Source organism: Falco cherrug, chromosome 1, assembly GCF_023634085.1.
Source record: "Falco cherrug isolate bFalChe1 chromosome 1, bFalChe1.pri, whole genome shotgun sequence".
Classification (NCBI taxonomy): Eukaryota; Metazoa; Chordata; class Aves; order Falconiformes; family Falconidae; genus Falco; species Falco cherrug.
This window is the reverse complement of record NC_073697.1, coordinates 42620048-42647146: the sequence shown is the minus strand read 5'-3', so window position 1 is coordinate 42647146 and position 27099 is coordinate 42620048. Positions and strand designations below refer to the sequence as shown.

The 27099-nt window shown below is 38.7% G+C and overlaps 2 protein-coding genes across 3 annotated transcripts in view; one reads left to right on the top strand and one right to left on the bottom strand.

Annotated features, from left to right (window-relative positions):
- CTNNA2 (catenin alpha 2) overlaps positions 1 to 27099 on the bottom strand; it is a 515013-nt gene that overhangs the window by 156747 nt on the left and 331167 nt on the right. The window lies entirely within an intron of this gene.
- LRRTM1 (leucine rich repeat transmembrane neuronal 1) lies at positions 5378 to 8171 on the top strand. Its single transcript, XM_005442643.4, has one exon. It carries the CDS (start codon positions 6281 to 6283, stop codon positions 7844 to 7846), a length of 1566 nt encoding a protein of 521 aa, XP_005442700.1. The 5' UTR covers positions 5378 to 6280; the 3' UTR covers positions 7847 to 8171.

The following is a 27099-nucleotide window of genomic DNA, read 5'->3' as shown; positions in this document are numbered from 1 at the left end:
TGTTGTCTTTTCTGACTGTGCTTTAAAATACATTTGGAAAGGAGCAAAGGAAAGGGATTAAGAACGACAAATTGTTTAATACTGAAAAGAACAGATTTTCTGCTCAGGGAAAATTTTCCAAGGGTTGTTCATCCATTTGTAAAAAGACTTTCCAGGAGACTGCCAGGAACAGCTTTTAACTTGTTCATCCTAGCTTTTAATAATTGATTTAATAAATTCCTCTCAATTCTCTTTACTTCCTGTGCCTTGAAAGGCTAAAAAGTGTTTACTGCCACTAAAGTCACGTCATTGATAAAAAGTGTGAACTGTTTTGCATCAGGAAGGCTATCCCAATGTAACACGGATGACCTCCCTACAGCAAGAGTTTGCTGGCATGGTTATACCTGCATCCCCAGGTGGGACTTGACAGCTTTCTGAGCAACACAAGTTATTTTGGGGAAGGACACGAGTTGTCAATAAGTAATGGATACATGATGGGTTTATGGCCATAACTGGTTTGGCTACAGGGGAGGTTTTCACAATCCTAGCTAACCCTGCTGTTCTGTCACTCTGCAGTGTAGTCATGGTTGAACCATCATCCAACCTCTCCCAAGCTTGATGAACCTGAGTAAATACACCCAGATAAACCAACCAACCAACAAGAGATGCAGTGGCATCACCAGTCATCTTAGATTAGCTACCTCCATGTAAGGACCGAATCCTTTCAGTAAAAAGGAGCCTTAAAACACAAATAAAAGAATTTAGCACAATATTATTAATAATAAAAAATCCTTACAGATGAACTATCAACAGTAGAAGAGCATAAAAGTGTATAGATAAGCTCTGACCCTCTTTATTCTTAAGCTAATTGGAAATCAATTACAGTTCATTCCCTGGCACCTCCAGGAATGCTTGGGAAGGTCTTGAGACAAACCTTTCTGAAGTGTCTAGCTTTGCATTTCTGAAGGTGGAACTAATTGATTTACAATTAAATATGACTAACTAAATCCTTTACAACTGTTAATCATTGCACTCTACACATACTTCCTCCAAGACTTCCCAAGACATTTTGAGAGAGACAAATCAGCAAGAGTTAATTGAAAACCAAGTTTTAAATTTCCAGTTTCCCTAAAACCCGGGAGTTCCAACAACCTGGTAACTTGACTGTAACACACCAGTCTTTGCTTAACCAGGATGCTACATGACCTTCAGCAATGTGTTGATTAATCAGAAAAAGATAGTTTTTACTTGTTATCATTTTTCCTTTATACCTGGACATTCACAACCAATAACACTGCCTACAGTTTTGACAGCATGTCCAGAAATCCATAGGCAATTTCACAGATACTTAAGAGAGTCAGTAATTCTTTAGCTTATTCAAGTAGTCTACCAGTAATAAACAGAGAAGAGAGACACTTCATCTAACCACTGATATATTTTCCTAAAAATTGACATTTCCACACAGCACTGACAATTCTGCAGATAGGTCTCTTCTGTGAGTGACTTTATAGAGCTATACATGACTACCTGCTATTGAATGTGGCTGCTGATGAGAACGGAATGACTGCTATGAGAGAGAAAAGCGTTTATCACATTGTCAGAAACAATAAGGTGATTTAAACAAGAATATCTATTATTTAAAGGTAGTAACAAATCCAATGTTTCCGTTCTGCACTAAAAGAAATTAATGGTAGTTATCACTTTGACATCTGGAGTCACCAGGAATATCTTGGTCCAAAGCTTGCATAATATAGTACATTTTTATATTTACTAAAAGACACGTTATATAGGTGATGGACTTCTTATCAGCTGAAACCCTAAATCCTACACAGAAGGAACATCCAGCCAAATGTCAGGGATGACTGAGATATAAATACCAGAGAAATAACAGATTTAATTTGCTTTACTTTGACTCACATCTTTTTCTTCCCTTTTCTGTTTTTAAATGTTTCCTTTATACAAAATGCCATGGTTCAGTGCCCTTGAAAATTAAAGACTACCATGTAAGGCCAAGGTTTGAGTCTGTCCATTCCTGAAAGGAAATTAAAGTCACCGCTAAAAGTCCCACTTCTTCTTATACCGATAGAAACCACTCAGAAAATACAAGGAAGAAATCTACTCAGTATTTAATTTACTGTTCTGTCCTTTTGTATTTTGCTGGTTAATATATTAAAAGATGTATATATGCATAGTTAGACAATAGTGGCCAGACTCTGATCTTACTCACTCTGTCCCAACCCCATCTGGAGTGGATAGCAAACTCAGGCAGGTTAAATATCTAGGCACAAACAGTAATGCCACTCAATACAAGGATTCAGTAAGAAGGAAACGATTCTGAGGCTACTTAAATGATATGTGATGTTAATCTGAACACAATATTAAAAATGTGTAGACTCAATACATTGCAAAATGTTTTCCTTTTTCAACCTGAACAATTTTGACAATCACTGCAGGGTGTTGTCAGTGAATTACGCTTGTCATGACTACAAGAAAGAGCTTCCCGGCTAAACTTTCTAAAATTTTACTCATGTTGTTCCTCTATAACCTACTTTACATTGATTTAATCAATCTCCCTTAAATACACACAAACTTAGTTTGCGCTTCTTAAAATGTTTTATAATAGCACATTTAATAAAGCTAATTTAAATCCATTAATTTATAGAGATTTGCCAGAGGCTTTGAAACTTCAGAAAATGTGTAAACTTAACAGTTTGGCTGTGATAACAGCTCAGACAGTGGAAATTAAGCCCTTTGCACTACAATAATGTTCAAAGTGGATTCCGAGTTTTATTGCAAAAGAAGTACATTTAAAGAACATAGAAGAAAACCAAACTTCCCCAAGATATTTCAGGGCTAAGACATATATTCACCCCAGTTAGTCTTTTCAGATCCATGTGCCACAGTTATTGAATTTGGTCACTGCCTCTGCCTCAGCATCACAGCCTCAAGTGTCTCATTTTAAGGCTACCTGGATTCTTTTTTACAAACAACTTTTGGACAAATAAGAGCAGAGTGCCTCATGCAATAGACCTCTGTCAGAGCTTCAAGGCAGTGTGCTTAGGGCCATTAAATCTGGGTCCCTAATTCTAGTTGTCAGTCTCCCAGCTGATGCTATATAGGTTTGCTACTGTCTACTCTTATTTCTGCCTCTGGAAACCAAATGATAATAGATTATATGCCAGTGTGGGAATAGGCAGATTGGTTAGGATCCAAGCTGTATCCCAGGTGACAGCAAGAAGCAGCAGTGAAAAAAAGTATTCAGCTCTTCACACTGATGTATCAAGGAGTTTCATCTCTACTAGAGGAATTCTTCACCTTATACATAGCATTTAGATGGTAACTAAGTGATCACTATCATCATCTGATTTGCAGAAAATGACAGTTTTCCTTGAAGACATAGCTGAATTTTTTAGGGCTACTGTTGCAGAATTCTCCCCAAACAGTGATATGGGAGAAGGCATTAAGACCTCCCCCATGAAGACTCATAGGGTTGCAGTCTTTTAAGGAATAGAACCTTATTGCTTTGAAGCTTTTTTTGGTATATATAAAGTTCGAGACACCTTTTTAATTTCCCCCTCCCCCTGCTAATTGCATGAAAATAGTCAGAAATGCAATCTGGAATACATTCTTGGAGAAGGTTTATGTAGACTCTTCTGCTTCAATGCTCTTTCTCTTGGTTCTGTCATTGCTCTCCTGCCTGCTTTTGTGTACTGAGAAACAGAATTAAGGTGTACTGCAACCAGTGGACACTTGCATAAACAGTCTGCTTTGAATAAAACAGTATGATCTTGGGAGAGGAAAACCACATTCGGCTTTCCTACTCAAATGCTAAAACGTAGAAAAGGTTCACATACTATTAAAGCATCACATTTTTGCTTTGAAACCACTGAAATGCAAGGGCTGTGAACAACAGAAAAATGTAAATAAACTGAATTGGGAGCATAAAAGCACATTGATCCCCAGGTTCTGACACCGCAAAGTGTTTTATATTTGTAATTTATTTAACACTTCTTTTGGCAAATACATTTGCAATTCATGTCCTTCCCACATTTTTATGCACGAGAGCTTAAGTTTTCCAGGACTCCTGTAAAGCAACTTTTACTGCACCAAATTACTGCATTTCTTGATCTCTACCAGCACACACTCGCAGCAGCCAGCCACACTCCGCTACAACGAACAGCTCTAGGATTTCACAGCTCTGCAACAAATCCTTCAGAAAGATATTTTTTTTTTTAATTAACATGATTGTGAAAAAGAAAGCAAAGGTAATGGTTTTGCTCTGCATCTAGCATCTCATAACTGACATCAACTTAAAATTAGCAAAATCTTCTGCAATGATTGTATTTCCATGTGAAACTTCTTCATAGAGAATTCATGCAGAATTGGGAGCTGTCAGCTTTGATTGCATTCACCAGCACACAGGCTTTAGACTCTATTTCATAATAGGAAAAGACAGCCAGCATTTTCCTGACAGAAGTATCATATATTTTTCATTCAGTAAAAATCACAGAGAACATCCATTGTCTATGCATTTCCCATAGAAAATGAGGGCTGCAAAAGATCAGGCAAGGATTTTGTTGGTACACGGACCAAAAACCAGCACAAGCTGCAAAACTTATTTACTGATTGGGTATTAAACCCTTTCTTTGCATGCTGCCGACATGTTCAGAGTAACCTATGCATTGATCTTTTTCCAAAAGCAAAGCAATCTTTATGCTGCAAGAATTATAATTTTGTGTGCCATAGTGTACACTGCAAAAAAAACCCAAAAAACAAAAAACCAACAATAAAAAAAAAAGCCTTTAGGAAAGGCACGTGCTGAACACACACAAAATATGCAGGATGGAAAAAGACCAAATGTAATTAAAGCTTATATGAAACCAGACATTCCTATTTGCAGAGCTCTGGCTGCATTTCTATGAGAAAGAATGCACAGAATTTCAAATCATGCTCTATTTAGACAATGTCAGAAGAAAAACACATTCCCCCCCCCCCCCTCCCCACCACCGAGACCCCGACCCCAAGACTCCGAAATGCAAATCTCATCATCAGATTTAGAGAGAAAAAGCAATCCAAAGATACTGGTTTACATATTCCTTCCCAAACCAAGAAATCAAGTATCTCCCTCTCCCGGCTAATAGCTTATAAATTCAGACTTTAAACAAAAGCAGAAAAAAAAAAAGAAAAAAAAAAGAATCCTAATTCTCAAGCTTCCTACTTAGCACTGCCTCGCTCTTGATGATTTGTGCGGCTGTGTGTGCGTGCCTGTTTGAGAAATGGCGAGATAGGCTTAAAGTATTTTCCATTTCATCAAAGAGCATATATTACTTTCCTGGTTCGCTCAAATGTTGGTTTTATGCCCACCCCTTTTCAATCTGCCCATGTCTGAGATGCACAGTGCAGGCGTACAATCATGAGCAGCTTACGACACTCAGTGAACACTAGGTGCCTCTGCATGCTCTAGCAACATACTGCTCAACTGAAGGGAAGGGATTCTTGCTGTCTCTCTCTGCTCTAAGCATCACCTAACAAGCAAAGCGAACAAAGAATGGGAAATAAAGCTACCCTTAGCCGGTCAGTGAATGAATGGTAATCTCTCTATGGAGTAAAGGTTGTGCCGGTCAATGGTCGTTGCAAATGATGGACATTAAACAGATTGACAAATCCTGTGGAGTCGTTAGTAAAGAGTTTGGAGTTTTTTTCACGCCACAGTGTTAACTGCAGAGAAAAGGACAGAGGGAGAAGGAGAAGATCAAGCTCATGTACATAGTTCTGAAACTTGCAGGTCCTAGGAGTCAGCTAAAAAGCTAGCTGGACAAGCCTTTCGCTCTTTGAGCAGAAGCGAAGTGAGACATTGTGAGCTTGCCAGCCTTGCACAACATTGAAAGGGACTGAATCTGTAGCACAGAGGGGTCTTTTTTAGCTCTGCATATAATTAGTCCAAACACAAAGGAAGCAACTGAATGGAGGTTGTCACTCTCTGGAAAAGGGTGGGTAAGACACTTTTTAATTAAATTCTTTCATGAAGAAAGATTTTTTTTTTTCCTTTGCTGCAGCATTTAACATGAACAAAATCACTATCATTTTACCTTTGAATCTCTGTGAACTTTAATGCTGCACAGCTCCTGCATGCTGTAAAGTGAAATATTTGCCTCTGTGTTTGTTCCGTTTGCTGTTTTGCTTTGGTTTCCTGGCTTTGTTTTGTTTTCTGTTTTCTTTTTTTCCCCTTAAATAAAATATGATGTAGACTTTGAAAAGATTCAATGGACATTCTCAAGCCTATTTGGAAATATTCTTGCTAATGGATTTCCTTCTTATTGGTCTCTGTTTAAACTGGCTGCTGAGGAAGCCCCCGGGGTTGATATTGTGTACGCTGGGTATCTTTTCTAAAATGCTTCCAGCCGTGAATAGTGGGTGTCCACAGCTATGTCGGTGTGAGGGCAGGCTTTTGTACTGTGAATCACTGAATCTTACAGAGATGCCTCGCAACCTGTCGGGCATGATGGGCTTGTCTCTGCGGTACAACAGCCTTTCAGAGCTGCATGATGGACAGTTCACAGGGTTAATGCAGCTCACGTGGCTCTATCTGGATCACAATCACATTTGCTCAGTGGAGGGGAATGCCTTTCAAAAATTGCGGCGAGTTAAAGAGCTCACCCTGAGTTCCAACAAAATAACCCAACTGCCCAACACCACTTTCCGACCCATGCCAAACTTGCGCAGTGTGGATTTATCATACAACAACCTACAGTCTTTGGAGCCTGACCTGTTTCACGGGCTGAGAAAACTGACAACTTTGCACATGCGGTCGAACGCCATCAAGTTCGTGCCAGTGAGAATTTTTCAGGACTGTCGCAGCCTGAAGTTTCTAGACATAGGATACAATCAGTTAAAGAGCCTGGCTCGAAACTCTTTTGCAGGCTTGTTCAAACTCACTGAGCTGCACCTCGAGCACAATGACTTGGTGAAAGTGAATTTAGCCCATTTTCCCAGGCTCATCTCCCTGCACTCCCTCTGCTTGCGAAGGAATAAAGTTACCATCGTAGTAAACACTTTGGACTGGATATGGCAACTTGAAAAAATGGATCTCTCTGGCAATGAAATCGAATACATCGAACCTCACGTTTTCGAAAGTGTACCTCACCTCAAATCCCTGCAGCTGGACTCCAACCGGCTGACCTACATCGACTCCCGAGTCCTCGACTCCTGGAAGTCCCTCACTAGCATCAGCCTCTCTGCCAATGCCTGGGATTGCAGCCGTAACGTTTGCGCCCTGGCCTCCTGGCTGAGCAACTTCAAGGGTCGCTACGACAGCAACCTGCTCTGTGCCACCCCCGAGTACGCGCAGGGCGAGGATGTTCTGGATGCCGTGTACGCTTTCCACTTGTGCGAAGACGTGGCAGACACAACCGGTGTCAACACCCTCTCCCCGGTAACGAACAACAGTGACCAAACGTTCAGCTACGGCTCTGCCACCGCCACGTATGACGTGCAGGACAGCGAAGGGGACCCAACCACATATGCCATCACCGTGACCATGCCCGGCGAGAACTCGGAGAACGCCGTTCAGATACACAAGGTGGTGACGGGGACCATGGCACTGATTTTTTCCTTCCTCATTGTGGTTTTGGTCTTGTATGTCTCCTGGAAGTGCTTTCCAGCCAGCTTAAGGCATCTAAGACAGTGCTTCGTAACACAGCGCAGGAAGCAGAAGCAAAAACAGACCATGCATCAAATGGCTGCCATGTCAGCCCAGGAGTATTACGTTGATTACAAACCCAACCACATTGAGGGAGCCCTGGTGATCATTAATGAGTATGGATCTTGTTCCTGTCACCAGCAGCCAGCGAGGGAATGCGAGGTGTGATTTTCCTTGGGGATTTAAACAGTGTGAAACCAAATAACAGCGTGCAGGCAGACAGTGGCACCGGGGGGTTGCTGTGCTTTGCTGGTGGTTTCTGACGCGTTCCTCTGCCGAAATTGTTAAGAGGGGCTGTCTAACAGACTTGACATTTTAGCTTTATCGTGTCTTAAAAACCTTCAGGACAGTCAATCTTAATATTTCATATGCTAATACTCCCTTTGAAGATCTGTCAATATTCAGGAATCTGAGAGTGTAAAAAGGTACAAATTATTGATCTTTTGTAAACTAAGAAAACTGTTTAAAATAAAAAAAAATAGCATTTACAGTTTTTACAGACTGGTGTATACTACATGAATTGTTCCCTGTATACAAAATGCAACAGTTTAACCTCTTTTTCTCTTCATACTGAGTGTTGAAATGAAAGTCTAGGAGCAAAGAAGCCACGTAAACCAGAAAGCTTAAAATTAACCAGATGGCTTCACATTGTAATTAGTACACATTCACTTACATCATGTTACTGAAGATATGAAGCATGACACTGGAATTATATTTTTGTTAATGTGCTACCTGTAACTGGATGTCCGTACAACAAGGAGCCAGTGCACCTCAGAAAGACTAAAGTTTTGACCGTGTCCATGGGACAGGATTTCTGAGGATTTTTAAGTACAGCTCACTTGTCAGTTGCTGTAAGATCCATGAAAACTGCATCATAACCCCTAAAAGTATTTTGTATCAAACCTGATCATATTGCAAAGTCTATTAAAGAAAAAAAACAAAACAAAACCCAACACACAACAAAACCTAAACAACTGAAACACTGCCAAAATGTACTCAAAAATTTCTTTAAAATAGAAAAGACCAAAAATAAAATATCTAAATGTAAGGGCCTTTACTAGCGTTTCCCATTTTTATGCCTGTTTTTGAGATATGCTAAGGGCAAAGAAACCCTTGCTTTGTGCTTGTGGTGCCATGGTGAATAGAGAAGAACAAAAACTATTAGGTTCTCGGTGGTGAAACCTGTGTGTCTTTCAAGAGTTAAACCTTGGCTGTAACACTGCCAGAGTAAGACAGAGAGTTATTAAAGCCTACTTCTGGGTCCTATAGTAAACTGCCAGCAAAGCCTGTCTCCTGTCCCTCACTTTCACCACCACCCTCACTAACAAAACAACTTTAAAATCTCTGCAGAGGCTGCAAGTATACGAACCCTCCTTACTAATGACTGATAAATGGAATCAATGGATATAAGCAGTGATTTAATAATGTAGAATCACACAGCTGTTTTATTTGACTGCCCTTAAATAAAGGATTCCTTTCTTCATATTTTGGATTTTTCATTCCAGTATGTGAGCAACCTTACTGACTGATCTTTTCAATAACTCCTCTCACACTAATGAAGATGAGGTAGTTTTTACCATTAGGCAGAGCATCTTGAGATTCTCTTCATACAGCATTACATGCTAATTAAATGTTACGGAGAATGAACTGGGTAACATTTCTATGCTTTGCACATATTTCTCCATCCTTAGGGTTACCACCGATAGAGGGAAAAAAAATCACAAATCTAACATATATTTTAATTTAACGTGGTTTTTCTCTTTTTTTATAGCATCAAAGTGCCACCTACTCTTAAAAAAAAAAATACAGCAGGCACAGAGCAGAAAATAGGCACAGATTAAACCATTTTTTTCCCTGCACAGGTTTTAGCCATTAATTTTGAATATAAAGAGTGAAGTTTAGATATTCATTTTTTTTCTGACTGACACTATTTTTAAGGAGTCGGAACTTATTTTCCTCTATTTGGTACACCTCATCCTGTTTTATATAAAATATGATGATAGTCTCTTCATCAAAATTTTTATTTACAGAGACTATAATGTCATCTGTGCAAGCAATGAGATTATGTGTTGGGAGAGGACTTTCCCCAGAAAAAAATTAATGAAAATCAACTGCTTTTTTACTCAGGCCACTGAAATTTCACCCACAGCTTTGAAACAAGCTAGCACTGTTAAAACGAGGCTTTTCTTTAAACAAATACACCTTTCAATTTCTTAAACCCACAAGGGCCTGATCCATCCTGAAACTCCCAAGTGACCTGAAGGGTTCAGTGTCCATGTCCAACCCCAGCAGTGAGGGCAGAGAGCAGGTACTGAGCCCCTCGTCTTCTTGGGTGCCTGATCGCATTTTAAGAGCAAATATTTTATACTGTGCTAACTGAGGGCCAAACTATAAGTATTTTCTCCATTAAACCCTTCTTTGAAAGCGATAGGGAATTTAACTGTGGAAAAATTGGCTCTCTACCTTTGGGCTACATTATATGTCCCTCAAATCAACATGCAGCACTGCAGCCAGAAGGACTGAATACAGCTAGCTGCCAGGAAGCCTCCAAAACCAACCAAGATTGTTAAAATATTGTCTGCGTATGGTAAAAAATAAATAAATAAATAAATAAATAAAAATATATATGAACTAGCTTTATTTCTATAGTGAACCCCTGTTGCTATAAGGAAACATGTTAGTGCAGTCATGGTTTTGCCCCTGTAAATCTGATGCAAGACTGATAACATAAGCAATCATCCTGTGGTTGTATTTCTATGTATTTTTAGCATATTTGTGGGTTGTATTTTAAACACACCAGTGATTGCACCCCTCTGGAATTATTCCTGCTGTTTATTGGTGTTAGCAACCTCTAGCTACGTTTGCAAAGACGTGAGCAATTCTGCCTTTGGAATTTATTCACCTCTGTGCTTCATGCCTCGTGCATTGACAGCTCAAGTAAACTGAACAGAACATTTTTCTTTAAAGCTGCAGTGATCTGCTCAGTGAGACCTGATTCCGGTATTGCCTGTTGCCATTTCTCCTAAAGAGAGGTAACGACCACCAATGAGCTGCCACCCTTAGCAGGATGATGGGTGGATCCCCATATAGAGCACAGCACTTATTAAACTTCAGAAATTGACATATTTAAAAATCTTCATGCAGAAATCTTTTCTAAGGGTAATATCTACTAGAGACAACCTCCTAAGGATCTCCAGAGGATGTCTGGTGATCTCGATACCCTCTGAAGATTTACTGGTGGAAACAGGGGTGTCACTGCTATTACACGGCATGAAGGTACTCTGCAGGGTGCCCACAATTCGTCTGAAAGTTTACATGAAACGTATGTGGATAATCGAGAAATAAAAGATCATTTGAATCCAGTTATTGCTAATCCAGTTATTCATCTTGCTTCAGGCTGCTTGCATTGGTGTATATGAGAATTATTATATTTGTACTGCATTTGTGGCAACTGCAGGGAGAAATTTTCTGTAACTCTTTCTTCCAAACTTCTTGTTCACCAACTGTCCAGAGATAAGTCATTCCCTCTCTTTTGATGCCCTAATTCTGGCTTATGAAATGGCTCCAAAATCAAAAGGAAGAAGAAAAATAAAAGATGCTTTTGGGGTTAGTTGTGGCAGTTTTTTGTTCAGGAGATGCTTGGGAATATCAAAGGAAAGAAGATAATTTTAATATTCTCCTTTTAATGTTCTGTTTAATAGGACTAATCTCCCCTTTATAATTAGGCAATTAACATTATTTTCTTTATATTTAAGTGTCTTTTAATGTACAAGACAGGGTGAAAGGCAAGCAAAAGACCTACCTTTGTTAAGGATGGTTAACACCACCAGCATTATAAATCTCTAATATGCAATCTCCTGCTGCTAACATAAATACACACTCACAGTGCACCCAGTGATGAAGGAAGTGTTGCTGTGTATGTTTGAATGTATATAAGGGATGATTTATTTTCCTTTCTGTCTTTTTTCCTTCCTTTCTGTACTACTTAAGAAAAAAAAGAAAAAAAAAGTTATTTGAAACCACAGCATCAATGCTAATGTGCCACATTCTGTTTCTGGCCTGAATATATAAAATACAAAGAAATCCTGTGTTAAAGCTGCAAATTCCCTCCTTTACCTTGCTGTTTGAGTACCGCAGAGGGTGAGACCAAGGGGACGACCTGTTCTGCCCAGCGCACAGCAATAGCCAGGCGCTCGGTACCAATCTAGATGCAGTCCCATTCCTGCTTCATAACCGCCTTGCATATGCGTGCCAGAGAAAGATCATTAATGACACCTAAGGATATTTTTGTATGCTTTTAATATGTTCTGTATGTTTTTATGACTAAGTCACTGAGGGAAACTTCAAATGAGCCTATTTGATAATTTTCTTTGGTTCTGGTAAAAAAGCCCCTCGTTTGCTTTGGAGATAGACTAAATTTGTTTCTTGGATGAGTCTCGTTCTGCATAAACAGCAAAAAAGACACTTGGAACACCCCTCCCCTTCCCCCCAGCTTCTCCAACGGTATGCAGAATGGCAAATAAGAAGGAGTATTTAATCAGGAACCTTATTTCCAGTGCTGTAACAATAAAATAAATTAAGAGGAGACAAAAGATGAGAGAAAAGAGTGGGACAACGACATCTGAATCAGGTTGTCACTGGATTCTTTTGCCTTTTCTTTTTCAAAGATGGTAAGTCTGAAGGACTAGCACAGATGAAAAACCAAGACTGAAGGTGGGTGGAGAAAGCAGTTTTAAAAACTGTGCAAGCAGGGATGAAACAGCTTCTGGAAAGGAGGGTACAACACTAAATAGCTTCATTGAACAAGAGAGAGAAAAGGAAAGGGTGAAGGGACAGGATGAAAGGGAAGACAAGAGCTGGTGAGAAGGCAAGCGGACCGCCATGCACACATGGGAAATGCAATTTTTCAGTGCCTTCACCTCCCATGTCAGGACCGTGGCAAGGACAACAGCAGAGATTTAAGAAAGATACCAAGCATCTCTCTCTCTCTCTCTCTTTTTTTCTCTCCCTGTCTTTTCAAACTCTCAGTCACACACACACTCATTTACTGAGGCACGGACAGACGCGCTTTCCCAAGCACACGCACGCAGCCACGTCATTTCCTCTGCCACCTCCTGTTCCCTGGCAGCACAATGTCCCCCTCATCCATCATTTTGTTCACTGAACTCCAGCACTATGCTTCTCCCACTAATTTTTTTGGCTGGACTTCTTAGCTATCCTAGTCGCAGTTCACCACGGACTTTCTAGAAAAACAGAGGTTTCTACCCAAAATATCTCTTTTTTCTTTTCCCCCCATCCCTCAAGAAACCCTCATCTACAGAGACGGGTGATCTTGAGCAACAGCAGATTCTCCTACTAATTATATCCACACTCATTCTCCCTCCTATTCAGCTTTCATATTCATATCTATTAGGACAAACAGATCTGAGATATTTTTGCTGTGTTCAATTTATCATTATGCACCAAGGTTATACTTTTCCTTGACCTGCTCAACCCAGTCTAATATTAACAAATTGAGCATTTATACGGGTTCCTTTCCAAGCATGAAGCTTATTAGGAATTTAGGAAATACTGGTGATTTAGAGATTAACCTTTCATATAATTACTGACATAAACCAGAGCTATTAAGGTATTAGAAACACCTATTCAGAGTATGTTCTATGTAAAAAAAATTAAAATAAAATTAAAAAAAAGTATCACATTTAGAGCCATGCGAACGACTTTCCATTCCAGCCAATTTTATGGGTTTTTTTACAGCAGAAAAACCCAGTGAAAAGAAAGGAGTAAGCGCAGTCTACCTCTAAAGTTACGTAAAGGAAAGCAAGGCTACAAAAATATTACAGAAACCAAGCAACAATCTTCTGCTGGCAAGACACAGCTTGTAATTGGGTGGGTGGCTGTGAAGATCCGAGCCGAGTGCTGCAGAGCACTGTAATTTTATTGCAGTGTGTCTGCTTTAAAGCGAACATATTTGCTATGAAATCTGTATTTCTGTGAGAACAGGGCAATTGTTTTTGTTACAAAGCTAAAGTCACTTGTTGGCATTCAGACCCAATTATTCAGCCTTTAAAGCAATTACTGTTCTTATTTGCCTTTGCTGGTGTGATAGTTGGGTGAGGCAGTCAAATGTAACAGGCTGCACTGAGAGGAGTTTGAGTTCAAAGTACCCAGATTTGCATTACAAGAAAAGAAATTCAGTCTAAAACAAACACCAGCTTTTCACCTTTCCTCCATTTCTCCTTTTCCTGAAAATCCAAATATGTTCATCACTTATAGAAATTAGAGCTAATTGGCAGTGGCTGAAGGATAATATTATGTGTCTGTGCTTGGCAAACAGCACCTACTATTCTGCTAAGGCACTTTTTTATTTTAAACCATTTCGCTGCTCTCATGTTCTTCACATCCTCAGCAGACACAGTAACTACCGCCAGAAAGATGTCTTTCAACACGGGTGCCATGGGAACATGACCAATTTGGTTCCATTTCTGAGCTAACAAAGACTAAGTCCAAGATTTCAAAGGTAATAGGTAAGTATAAAAATCTACTTCATCACTGAATTTCCATTTCTAGCACAGCAGATTTCTCTGACTGACATGGTTAGACACTAAGCCCAGTCATTCATTTATTGCAAACTTTGCTCTCCCTTTCTCATGACATATCTTTCTCCCAATAATAAACCAGAGCACAACACCAGAGAGAGGACTAGAAATTGTATTTTCAGTAAAATCTGAGATTAAAAAATATATGCATGGACATATCAAATTGATTTAAGGGTTTATCCAATGAAGGCAATGCAGCTTATACATACACCAAATCTCCCTGCAGTAGCACACCTCTGTACCCTAGTGGTTACAGTAAAGTATGAACAAGCATCATCCTAATAGTTGGGGTACTTCAGACTGAAAGCAGGTCTCTGAGTATCACTTGAAATAAATACTTTCCCTCTATTTTTTATCCCTTCTTACCCACTCTCCCATATGTCATTCCCAGAAGCTCGCAGGCAGAATGAATTAAAAGCGAGGGGAGAAGGGGAAGAGGAAACCCTGAAAATCTCAAACTAAACTGCAAGAACAGTCCACAGCTATTGAATTCCAGAGGTTTTGATTCTTTTAACAACTGCCAGCCCTTTGAAACACATCTGCTATCAACCCTCTCTGCAAGATGAGAGGTAAAGTGAGCTCCCGGGAGTAAACCTGAATCTGTCTCTGTAGTTCAGCGCCTCTGTTGACAGACTGGCTTGCTAAGAGGGCCTGGTAAATATTAAATAACGTTAATAATAATGAGATAAACCACCTAGGGATTTTTTTTCCCCTCTCTTTTTTTTTAAACTTGGCTCTGTACTAAAGTTTATCTTGACAGAAAATTTACTTCTCTGATCCAGATTATTTCCCAAAGCAATTTTTTCAACAGCAAACAGAAAACTGTGGCTGCCGCTGAAAGGTTTGCAATCCTCATGTTAAAGAGGCCACTGCATGTCAAATGTTTACCTTAATTTCATGTAAATGTCACTCCATATTGGACATTCTGTATTTCTTTACCAGCATATGCAGCTTTAGTGGTGGGCTTAGCAGTGTTCAGTTAACGGTTGGACTTCATCTTTAAGGTCTTTTCTAACATGAACTATTCCATGATTCGATGATTCACAGACCTTCCCCTTGTGCCGTAACTACCTTTACAAACAGCCCAATGCTACTGTCAGATCAAATTCCCAAACAAGAACTGGATGTAATGAATTTATTATGTCATTGCTGTAGTTTAAAAAATTGAATGTGAATCCTATAGCCTGAAAGACAAAAGAAATACTGGAGACAATATATGAGTAGAAGAAATGCATCTGGCATAGGCTCTATGGGGGAAAAAAACACACCCAAAATCAAACACAGAGTGGGACAAAGCTTAAGTTTGCAGAAGGTGGAAAGCATTGAGCATCAACTCCAAAAAGGTGAATTACATGGGGTAGAGAAAAACACTGCTAAAAAAATAAAGGGGAAAATTGAAAAGGGGACAGTGCCCATAGCAGATAAATACCAGAAAGAGAATTAGGCGATAACCAACACAGCAGAAACTCCTCAAGGGAAAAGAAAGCACTGCAGTGATATTTGACGACAAAAGGAGTATATACAAACATGTATCTGCAATGGGGGAACTGCAGCCCATGAAGTCCTATGAAGCTGAACACTGAGCTTATTCCTCTGTCCATCTCTGCTCTGTCACGATGGGCTTTTTGGTGTATTTTAAAAAATCTTAACTATTTTATTGCTATTATGCACAGAACTGGACCCTTGGAGACTGTGCTTTTATGTGAAATACACTAAACCAATAGTTGTTTGTTCAATGGGTGGCACTTTTAAGCCTGAAGTAAACCCTAATGTATTGGTTTTGTGTATGTATCTCCCGATTCCAGCAACTCTTAGGGATTATATTAGGTTATTCTACCTGGTGGAACGAAGATCTCCCCACAAAGTTCCCGTAAGTAGTTTTATGAAGTTACACTGCCTGTCTTTCACCAAAAAGGGAGCTGAAAACTTTTCACTTTTTCCCCTGGTGATGTTTTCCCATTATGTAGAATACTCTAGCCCCAATCTGTCATTTTTCATTAGCAAAGGAGTCAAGCTATGGCTTTTAATGATAATCTTAATGAGGATTTAATGAATAAGTCCTGGAAAATCAAACTTTAAACAAATGCTAAAATCTATCTAAGATCTATTGTTTCCAGGTAATAGAGATGTTAGTAAGGGAGAAAGAAAAAGTAAGATTGTTTAAAGCAGTAGAGCATTTAAAACAACAAATCAGGACATCCAAATGGTGTTTATCAAGAAGTTAAAAAACCAAACAACAAAAAAAAAGAGAGTGTAAAAATGAAATGGAGGAGCTAGGAAAAAATGAGCATTTCTAGTAAAAGTAGATGTTGCACTAAAACCTGGATAACTAAAATACACTGCAGTTCACTTAGTTTAGAGCTGATTAGAGATGAACATAACGGACCAGTAAGTCTTACCTCAGTAGCTGCAAGTTCATTTCAAGATTTATTAAGGTCTGTAATATCATACAACAGGGATAAATTGATTGATTATCTGTGGAGTAACATCATGCTTCTGTAAAAACCTGTAGCCCTGAACTTCTTTTAAAAAATAATATTAAATTTTAATATTAAAATCTAATATTAATATTAAAAAAGCAGTATACAATAAAAGCAATTTTATATTTGGACTTTTAAAGAGCTTTTGACAAAATGCCTTTAAAAGATATTCAGTTTCCCATAAATAAGACAAGCTCTATGCTCACAGAAGACAACCAGGCACCCAAAAATACAGTGGCCCTTTACTCAATACTGTGAAAAAAACAGAGTGCAGTGTGGTCCCAAGGCCAAGGCTGCTGAATCATCCGAGGTACAATCAGGAACTGTATGGCACTTTTCAAATGACAGATTATTTATATCACAAAGTGTAATGAAAATCATGAGGATGTGCAAAAGACTTCCGAAGGCAGAAGACTGTATAAGCTTTGATGGATGAAATTCTCAATTGTCAAATACAAAGCAAAATTCAAGATATAAGGAGAGCTGTTCATCCGTTCCTTGGTGATGTAATTGATATGCAACAAATGGCCAACTATCTTGCTGGTTATTGCATTGAAAATATCTGCTCAGGAAAAAAAAAGAAAAGGAGGAAAAAGGAAAGTGGAATAACATCTCAAACATATACATAACAGAACAGCTCTCAAGAAATTAAATAGCTTGATATAAATCACAGCTCTGCCTTCAGTTAGAAAGCATTCCCCAGTTCTGTTAATGATAAGTTAGGAAAGGATATATCTGCTAGATAAGGCTGAGGTACTGACATGTAAGGATGAATGATTTTGGAAAGTTTGTACCTAAGGAGAGAGGCTGAAAACTGGACCTACAAACTGCAGCACACGAGCAAAACGTGTATCCATTCCCCCTCTAGTGGCCAGCTCACACAGGGCTGCTGCAAAAATAAATTCACGAAGGGGAGAGCCTATGTATACATTGGCAACTGACTTTAAAAGCAAGCACCCCCCACCCTCTCTTTTTTATTCCCCTCACAAACCTCTGTTGCTTCCCTTTATATTATTCTCATTTGCTGTTCCTCATTAAACTGCCTGCTGTATTACTTTGTTGTTTCTTGTCATTACTTCACGCAGAAGCCGTTTTACAGCAGATGTAATTTTTTTGTGATGTGCTTGTACCTACCTGCAAGAAACTACAAGAAGAGGATACGGAGTATGACAGGGGTTCATGCACACTATAGGGTCAGAAATAATCATAAATTAAAGAAAAAAAAACCCAACAAACAACTGTGGAACTCATTGTACAAGAAATCACTGATGCAAAAAATGGGCATTAAAAAAAGGAACAGCTCTACAGAACACTGAATTAAATTTGTATATATATCCCTAAAACTTTTTACATTAAAAGAGGTTCTTTTATAGGAACAGCATCTGGGACAAGGCACAGCACGCAGTGGAAACAGTCCTTTTAATTTCCTACTCAGGGACCAGTCACCGAATGTCAGTGTTCCCAACAAACCCGCACAGCTACAGTCAACTGGAGAAACCAGGGCCAGACAAACCCATCACATCCCCATGTCCCAAACACACACAGGTTCTTCTTGGTCAGCTACTCCTTCTGGCTTCTGTAGGACATTCACTAAAATTGGAAGAACCCTTATTTTTACCAATTTCTCTGACTAATGCAACCTAACAGGCCATTTTCTGTTCATATCTTTTAAAAACCCGACTCTAGAACATTCTGTGGTCCAAAGGAGCTGAGGTAATTAGCTGGCTGCACTGAGGGGTGAGCAGGAGCTGTGCTTGCTTTCTGGTACAGAGAACACCAAACATTTTGTTAGGACTGTATGTTGTGCTTAAGCTCCTGTTCTCTACCAGAAAAACAAACCAAACCAAACCAAATCAATCAATCAAACAAACAAACAAAAAAACCCCCACCAAAAATCCCCACCAAAAACCAAAACAACCCCACAAAATGATGAAACCTGGTGGCTTGGAGCAGAAGTGAACATCCTTTTGTTGCACTTTCAGGGAGCCTACTACACTGTCAAGCTAATAAATTCTGGTGAAACAGGCTGTGGTTATAGGGAAAACAAGAAGCAGCAAGGGATTAAGTTTTTCTCTTGTAAAATCTTTCCATCACTTCAGTTTTTTCAGTGTCTGCTTCAAATGCCATCCTTACTAGTGTTTTTTTTAGATATAGGTTAATTTATGTCTTAGACAGATGGAAAAATTAAGTAATTCTTTCTACAAGTGATTTACTTAGATACTGCCCGAGAATGTGTTTCTAATTAAGGCTTGTAACACACTAAGCACTCCTGTATGCATTTGAATAATTAAAGCAAGGTTACTGGCCTTCTATAGGTTATTCTGAAATTACCTGTTCATCATCAAAGACTATACCTTGCTGTATCTTATGGTGGCTTTTGACAAAGACCAAATACTAGTTTAGATGGAGGTCAGAGCTAGCACTTTTATGTTAATTCTTATATGTTGTTATTAATTTCTGCAACTGAAACTGAAGAATAACATCACAAATATGGCACAGTTTGACTTCTCATATCTTACATTTCAAAAAAACACTCATTTTCATTGTGTCTTGAAAATTTACCTAATTAAAAATATTTAGAAAACAGTTTAGTCAAATTATTTGTGTATAGTAATATAAACAATTTGCTGTTCCAGCAGAAAATTTTCATTACTATCCATAGTCAGATTAAGTTTGATAGTCTATCCCTTACTGCTGCAATTTCAGACAACTCCTGTATTCACAGTGCCCGCTGTCAAGACAGTTTCAAGAATAAGAATATAAGGAACTGCACAGACAAATAAAAAAATAAAATAAAGCACTTGGGTAACATGAGGATGGGTGCCAGTATAAGGAAAAGCTTAGAGGGAACTCTAAAGAAAACTGCTTCTCTGCTCAATATGGAAAGATGACATCCAGCCTGATCCACTAAGGACATCTATTTTTCCGTCAATACTTATAGAGGCATATATGTATTTCTGGCAATTACAGAACTGATTGCTAGTGAGTGACTCGGAGTATTTGGCTGAGCACCTCATACGGGGTGGGAATTCTTTACCCACTGTTTAAGTGCGATAATAAGTTTAGTTTCACATAGGAAATGCATGTTTCCATACATAGAATTAACTCTTCTCCATCTTACACTGTCAAATAATAATTTGTTTCTACATTTCTCCTCACAGCAGACCAATGGCAAACCCTGATTTTTAGCTGAAGAGCCGTAAGTTTCTACAAATTGAAGAAAGGGGCTTCTTCAGAATGAGAGCTTAATGTAATCTTTGATTTCCCTTGAATGCCATTACTGGGATAAAGTAAGTGTCAGATGCCAGACTAATTCATCACTTATTAATTAACAATAGCAACAATTCTTTTTTTCATTACAGATAACACATTTTACAGACTACCAGAAGGATTTTTTATTACTAAAGCTTTCTCAAAGGCTCTTCCCCAATATCTGTCACAATAAAACAACAGAACCAAAACAAAACAAAGAACAATCAATCATAGTTTTGATGATAGATCATTTTTCCCTTCACTAAAATTAAATCTTAAAAGCCATTTAATTAAACTGAATGATAACGGAATGACTTTAACCATGCAAAGGATTAAAACTAAGGATGCTCTCTCCCCAGACACTGAAGTACGGCATGACAATGATTTACCACAAGGAAGCACACCTTAACAAAGCAAACTATTCTGAGCAGGCACTTCTCATTAATAATTAAGACTCCTCTTCAATAACCTCATTGCTTTGCATTTTCACTGGCAAATTTTTGCCCGTGTCTTTCTGTAACGTGCAGAACAACCAGTTGTTCAGGTGTGACCACATGCTCTGAACAACAGCACACAAAAAACTTCAAAACAAGGTCCAGGTCCTGTTTGATATTCTCACTGATTTTAGTGAAAAAAGGACTACGTCATATTCTAACTACCTGCTTCAGTCTCCTGGTGTGCCCTACAACCACCACTCGCCTTGCATCATTAAATCAGCCTTGTCCCAGCTGCAGCTTTACAAGATAACAGCCTATGCAGGCTTTTTGTGCAACTTGTGCATGGTGGGGTGTACACATAAAGACTGTCAGCAACCAGCGGAAAACACTTAGTTCCAGCAAATTGTATTTCTTTTGAAAGAATGTACCTATTTGCTCCTAATTCAGAAGTTTTATCTAACCTATTGCTAAGCTTGTATAAGCTTGTTTTCCCCTTCCAGGAGTTAAAAAGAGAAAGTGTCTTTGTATTTCAAATATAATTTGCTAAGTCTCTTATGTGTGTATTCTGTGCTGTTCTGAAGAAATGTTATCACTGAAAGAACAGGCAAACAGATTTGCAGATGTAGCAATCCTGTAAAATCCAGAGTTCAGAAAAACATTCACACTACCATCAAGAAGGAAAAATCATTTCCCAAATTGTCCCAGGTCTCCTCCTACAGAGATTAAAAGGACAATGATGCAACTCCTACGTGACCCCTTTCAACCGCTTCTAACAACAGACCAACTTCAATTTCATTCCTGCGATTACGCTCTCAGGATTATTTCACGCCTGTCTCTTGGTTCCTATATTAGTCGATGTTAGGCATTTTTTGCAAGGTGAACACAAGTTCTTTAATACAGACATGTGAAAAAAAGAACTGGTCCTTGATGCATTAGTCAGGTTTCCATCACTACAAACTAAACCATCAATTGGGACTAAAACTCTAGAAATCACATTTTTTGAAACTCTTGCCAACTACATAATTATGCCCCAAATGATTTTGTGCCAGGTGGTTTGGCTAACAGATGGAATGGTATATTTGTTCACTCTTCATAAACCAAGCTCCATTCCGAAAACTGTGAGCCAGAAGCATCTAAATTATTGATTGACAGTTACATATGCCTAATAATTAATTAAACTCTAGCTACAAATTGCATCGAGTCCTGTGAGCACTTAAGAGAAAAAAGAAATCATATAGAAAATGTGTGATAGTGTCTTTTCAGTAACATTTTTAAATCATGGCAGCTAAAAATACTGGTATGCAATGATGCACTAGAGACAAAAGAGCTTTGGCCTGAAGCATCTTAGAAATGCTTAAAGCAGGATATATTATATAACATAAAAAAAATAGTTCCTGTAAGATTATTTTTCACAACCTCAGGCTTCACCAAATGCTTACTAAAGCCAAGTAGGAGTTGTGACCAGACCTAATGCAGTCAGGTTCAGAAGACTCTTCCCAGACAACATATACCCTATATAACTGCTGACAATGCTCTGGGGGAGAAATCAAACTGAGATCAAACCCTGAGATAGATCCTGATTTAGGAGTTACCTGAGGCTCACGTATTTCTTGCCTGCAAATCCCAGATGGAAAAATGGACACCTTTGTCATCCAGTGTATGGCCAGAGAGTCCATTTCATCTGCATGTGTCAAAAGGATGGTGTATGGGCTGAACTGGCAATGAAGGCAAGGACAGTAAATCCAGCCTGGTCTGAAGGTGTGGGGCTTGCAGCACACACGCACGTTAATTGTGCTGAGATGCTTGGCAGGCATCTCAGATTGATGAACGGCACGTGTCATCTCTCATTTTCAAGCTGGAAATGACTGGATTCAGACTGGATTTTCTGCTCCTGTGCTGATGAGCTGAGCCTCAAAGGTACAAGAATGTCTACAGCGGAGCTGACCCTGCCCCATCAAACATTTCCTTCAACGTCTGCAAACATCACTGGTTTTGCAGCCCATGCAACAGCCCTCATCAAAATCCCATGAAGCTGAGGGGAACAAGGGATACATTTCCCACGCAACCCCCCCATGGGAAAACAGCAATTAATTTAAAAAACAGAAAAGGAGAAAAGCTTTTTGTCACCGTATATTAATATCTCTACTTGTGCTATCACAAAGCTGTGCCAGAAACACTGATTTAATAGGCACTGCAAAGCAATTACCATGCAAATAATGTTAGCCAGCAATTTTTTTTTTTATTTTTTTTTTTTTTATTTAAGTCCTTGTTTTGGCTAGCAGACCACAGTAACAGATTCCAATAAGACCATGTAATTGAAAAGAAATTTCAAGTGTCTAAATAGCTGTGACACCAAACATATGAAGCAACATTTCTCAGACTGGCCTGTCGGTCTGCTTGTGATTTCAAGTATGGACAACCTGGGAAGTCAACAAAGGAACAACTTGCACAGTGAAGAGAGAGCACTAAAGCAATGGGATGGATAAACAGTCATGACAAATCTCTTTTATTAGTGACATTAGCAAGGAGAAGATTAAAGAACAATGCAGAAGGTTTTAAACCACTTAGGAAATAGCATTCCTGTCATAACTCCTTCCTTTGCCCCTGGTCGTCATAAGAAACATTTTATTTGGAGTAAGCCAGTCTATCATTTTAAGTAACATACACTTGTCTATTTATATCACAGGGTTGGGAACTTAGATTCACTGAAGTGCTAGCTCCATGTTCAGCTTTAGAAGTTGCCCGGTAATCTTGTCTTGAATTGATTAGAGCTCTACCATTTTACCTAAATCGCTTAATTTTTCTGTTCTTCATTTCACTACCAGAAAACTAAGTTGCTCAACTCACACCAGAGTGCTGGAACATTCACAAAATTAAGGAAACTGCATATTACAAGAACTAAAATATTTAATTCCCCTATGAAACAGCTACTGATATTTGTGTACTTGGAGACATAATAACATGGCTAACAATTAAATCACGCCTCCTAGGAAATCTGGAGGCATCATTTAATCGTTATTAAGAAAATATTAAGAAAATATGTCATGGTCAAGTCTGTCACCCCTGGTAAGACCTATGAAGATCACCATATATGCATGCACTTTTAAGCAGGCCAGGAGAAGCCAGGAAGACCACAGGAAAGCTAGCACATATACCAAGAGCGAAACAGAGAAACAATTTTTATACAAAACTTTCAGAGGATTTAAGACAGTGAAAACCTCATAAAAATTCCAGCACTCAATTCACTACAAGGCTGAGTCAAGAAGCAAGGTAACGACAAGGGAAGATCCTACGTTGTGTAATGCAGGTATGTACAAGCTCAGTGTCTTTTACTGAATCCATCTTAATATAAGTGAGCAAACATAAATGTATATAAAGGGATATGACTTCTTTGAAATAAATACTACTCATCTTAGTTTCCTTATAACTCTAATAATCTTATCTTAACCTTATCTTATGAGGATATCTCTGCTGGTATGATGATTGAAATAATACTTCACTATTTTGCAATGGAAATCTGCCTCATTTCCTCAACAGTTCTCCAGGCAGAATGGTAGCTGACATGACATAATCAGGCAGGAACACATTTGGCATTTGCCACAAACCTATATCAAGATACATATCTTGACTCTCTCGCTTTGCCAAGGAGTAGGAGTATTCACAGGCAAAGATCCCAGTTTTAGATGCAAGATTTTAAATACAATATTGGTGGTTAATAAAGCACTAACTGTCTACACCTGAATTTAACACAAAATGTCAAAGTTTGTATGTATTTTCAAAAATTGGTGGATCATATCACTGGAGTGATTCTGTCACTGTTATTTCAGACATGACTTTCTTTGGTATACCACAAACCTAGGGTCAGTGATGAGAAGCTGCCATTAGCATTGTATGCCATCTAATGTGAACAGTGGGACATCTCCCTATCCTAACATGGATCAAGGGCTGTGTTTTCCCAGGGAATTGAGGTCGGCCTAGAAATGCTGTGGCATTAACACCTGAAACTGCAACATCTGTAGGTGAGTTGATTACACTCCTCACCACAGGAGCCTTGTAGGAAGCTGAGCTAATTGTGCGTAATGGGAGCTCGATTGCCACATTCCTACCTGGTGTAGGTATCCATAACCAACAGGTTATTTCTGGACCTGTCCTGAGAAATTTGTAGCTCAACTCAGTTAATTTCAAAGTCTGATTTTATCACAGGGAATTAAGAGAGTGACAATTACACCGGTATTACGGAGAAACCAGAATCTTTTTGGTTACGAAGCTCTTTCCCTTCGCCTCTCTGGTGGGAGTATGCCTCACTTCCACAGATGGGAGCTTTGCGTTGATGATGCTGATTAAACTGGAGCACGTCTGGATGGATCCGGAGAAAGATTTTTTTCTTAGACACACCACTCCATCAAGGGCTTAGGTTTAATTTCATTGCAATCTTTAATTCGAACTTATCAATACAGTACTCCTAAATACCTTGTTGTCTCACTTCACTGTCAGTGGCTACCTTCATTAGATGGTGCTTGACAGCTAATAAAATATAAACACAGATGCTTAGACCATTCTTTTAGAACTATGTAGCGCAAAGAGATTTTAGATTAATATATCAGGGTCCCCAAAGAAGGAAGAAAAATATTTTTTTGCTGTTTTACTTCTGCCATGGTAACTAAAATGCTTGATTCTCAGATCACAGGTAGTCTGGCTAATCCAGAAAGTTTCTGCTTCTCTAGTGATGGAAGTTTCTGCTAAATTTGAGTATTCAGATGGTGGCTTCAGATCTTTCAAAGATGAGTGAAGTTTCTCCAGAATTATGCTGGCAAGGGAGTATCAGCTCATCCTCAAGATCTGGAGGACTCTTGATAATGTGAATCTGGGGCTATGGACAGAACATTTCTTTCCGACAGACAGAAAACACATGGACACCTATTTGAGAGCACAGAAGGAGAAGTTTCCAAACCACACAAGGACATATATGTCCCACCAGAGAGGACAGCAGCTTGCTGAAAGTGACTTTGAACAGCTACTTCCAGAAGCAGCCATAATTTTGGCAGAAATTTCCACTAAAATAACTGAAATCACCTCCAGCAAGGTCCTTTATCTCTGACTGATTGTGTAATACGAGTTTCCCCATTGGGGCTCAGGAACCATTGCACTCTCAATTCACACCCTACTTCAGAGTAATTTCCTCAAGTAGGTAAGTAATGTCATTTGAAAATACAGATTTGCTTCATGTCAGAAAAGAAAAAAGAATTCCATGTACTAAGGTACTGCCAGCAGCATATCAAATGGCTGAAGTAAAGCTAATCAAATACTTCCAATTTAGGCTAGTCTAAAGAGCCAGCAGAACAGCATCAGATGACATTCACAGGAAAAGAAACTCTATTCTAGACAAAAGTGGCTCTGGAAAAAGACACAATGTTTTCAAAAATTTTGTAAAGGAAACTGTTCAAATGTCCTCTGTGTCTGTGCAGGGTGAGAGAAGAAATAATCAGCTCAATTTGCAATGAAAGAAATTTGGATTACATATCAGAAAGCATTTTCTACGTGTAAATACAGCTCAGCAAAAATGATGAAATAATTTCTCTTTGTGCCAAGAATTTTGGCATTTTAATCCTCTGTTGCAACTGAACTGTATTAGAACTCTTCCAAATAACTGTCCATACACTATTGCTTTTTAGGAACAAGAAGAACACTTTGTATTTTACTTTGCAAAACTAAGACCTTTTTCATTTACTGTCATCTTATCCATTTTCCTCATCTGAACTTATCTATACACACAAATGTTTCAGTAAAATATCTGTGCACATGCATCTGTATTTGTAAGTTTCTGACAGCATGCAAACTGCCGTGTAATGAAGTCATTAAATTGGATTAAGGTAATTGGCAGGGAACGACTAACCTTCGGGTTAAAGCTAGTGTGTAGAAATCCATACACCTGGATTGGTAGATATGTCTGCACCAGTTTGAACTGTGAAATTACTGAGAGGCCATCAACCCTCAGTCAGGTAAGCAGGCAGCTGTAGGTGAGAACCTTAGAGCAAGTTTTGATCTAAAAGGTGGTATCACTCATACAAACACAAACACACACTTTTAATTGTAAGGGCATCTATGTAGTGTCAGTAATACAACACAGATAGACCTAACACAACTTATCTTCAAGTTAATGGAAATTTCTGCTGACTTGATAGCATAGCAGACCACTGCTTAGTGATTTTGAAAATAAAGAGCTGAAGACACTGAAGAATAAAAAGCTGAAGACAGAAACAAGGACAGAAAATGTTAGCTTTATTCTATTTGCTTATTTTATGCACAACATAAAAGCCGAGTAGGACAGAGGTGTAAGTCCTTGCTTCCACTTTATTAAGCTACTAGTTTATGCACAGACTATTTTTGAATCTCCATTTTTCATTCATGAAATGCCTTTCATTCCAAGAATTTTTGTTCTTTTGGAGTAGTTTAAAGAAGAAAGACTGCCAGGAGAAAGAATGGGTAACACTAACTCAGATTTTTCATATTCAGAACAGGACTAAAATTTTAACAATTCTGGATGGGTTTGACAACAGGGATATGGTACAGTTTAATTCAAAGATGGTTTTATAGTTTCATTTTCTAAAATATTGTATACAAGCATAGTAAATATTGTCATTGAGCTGCTAAAA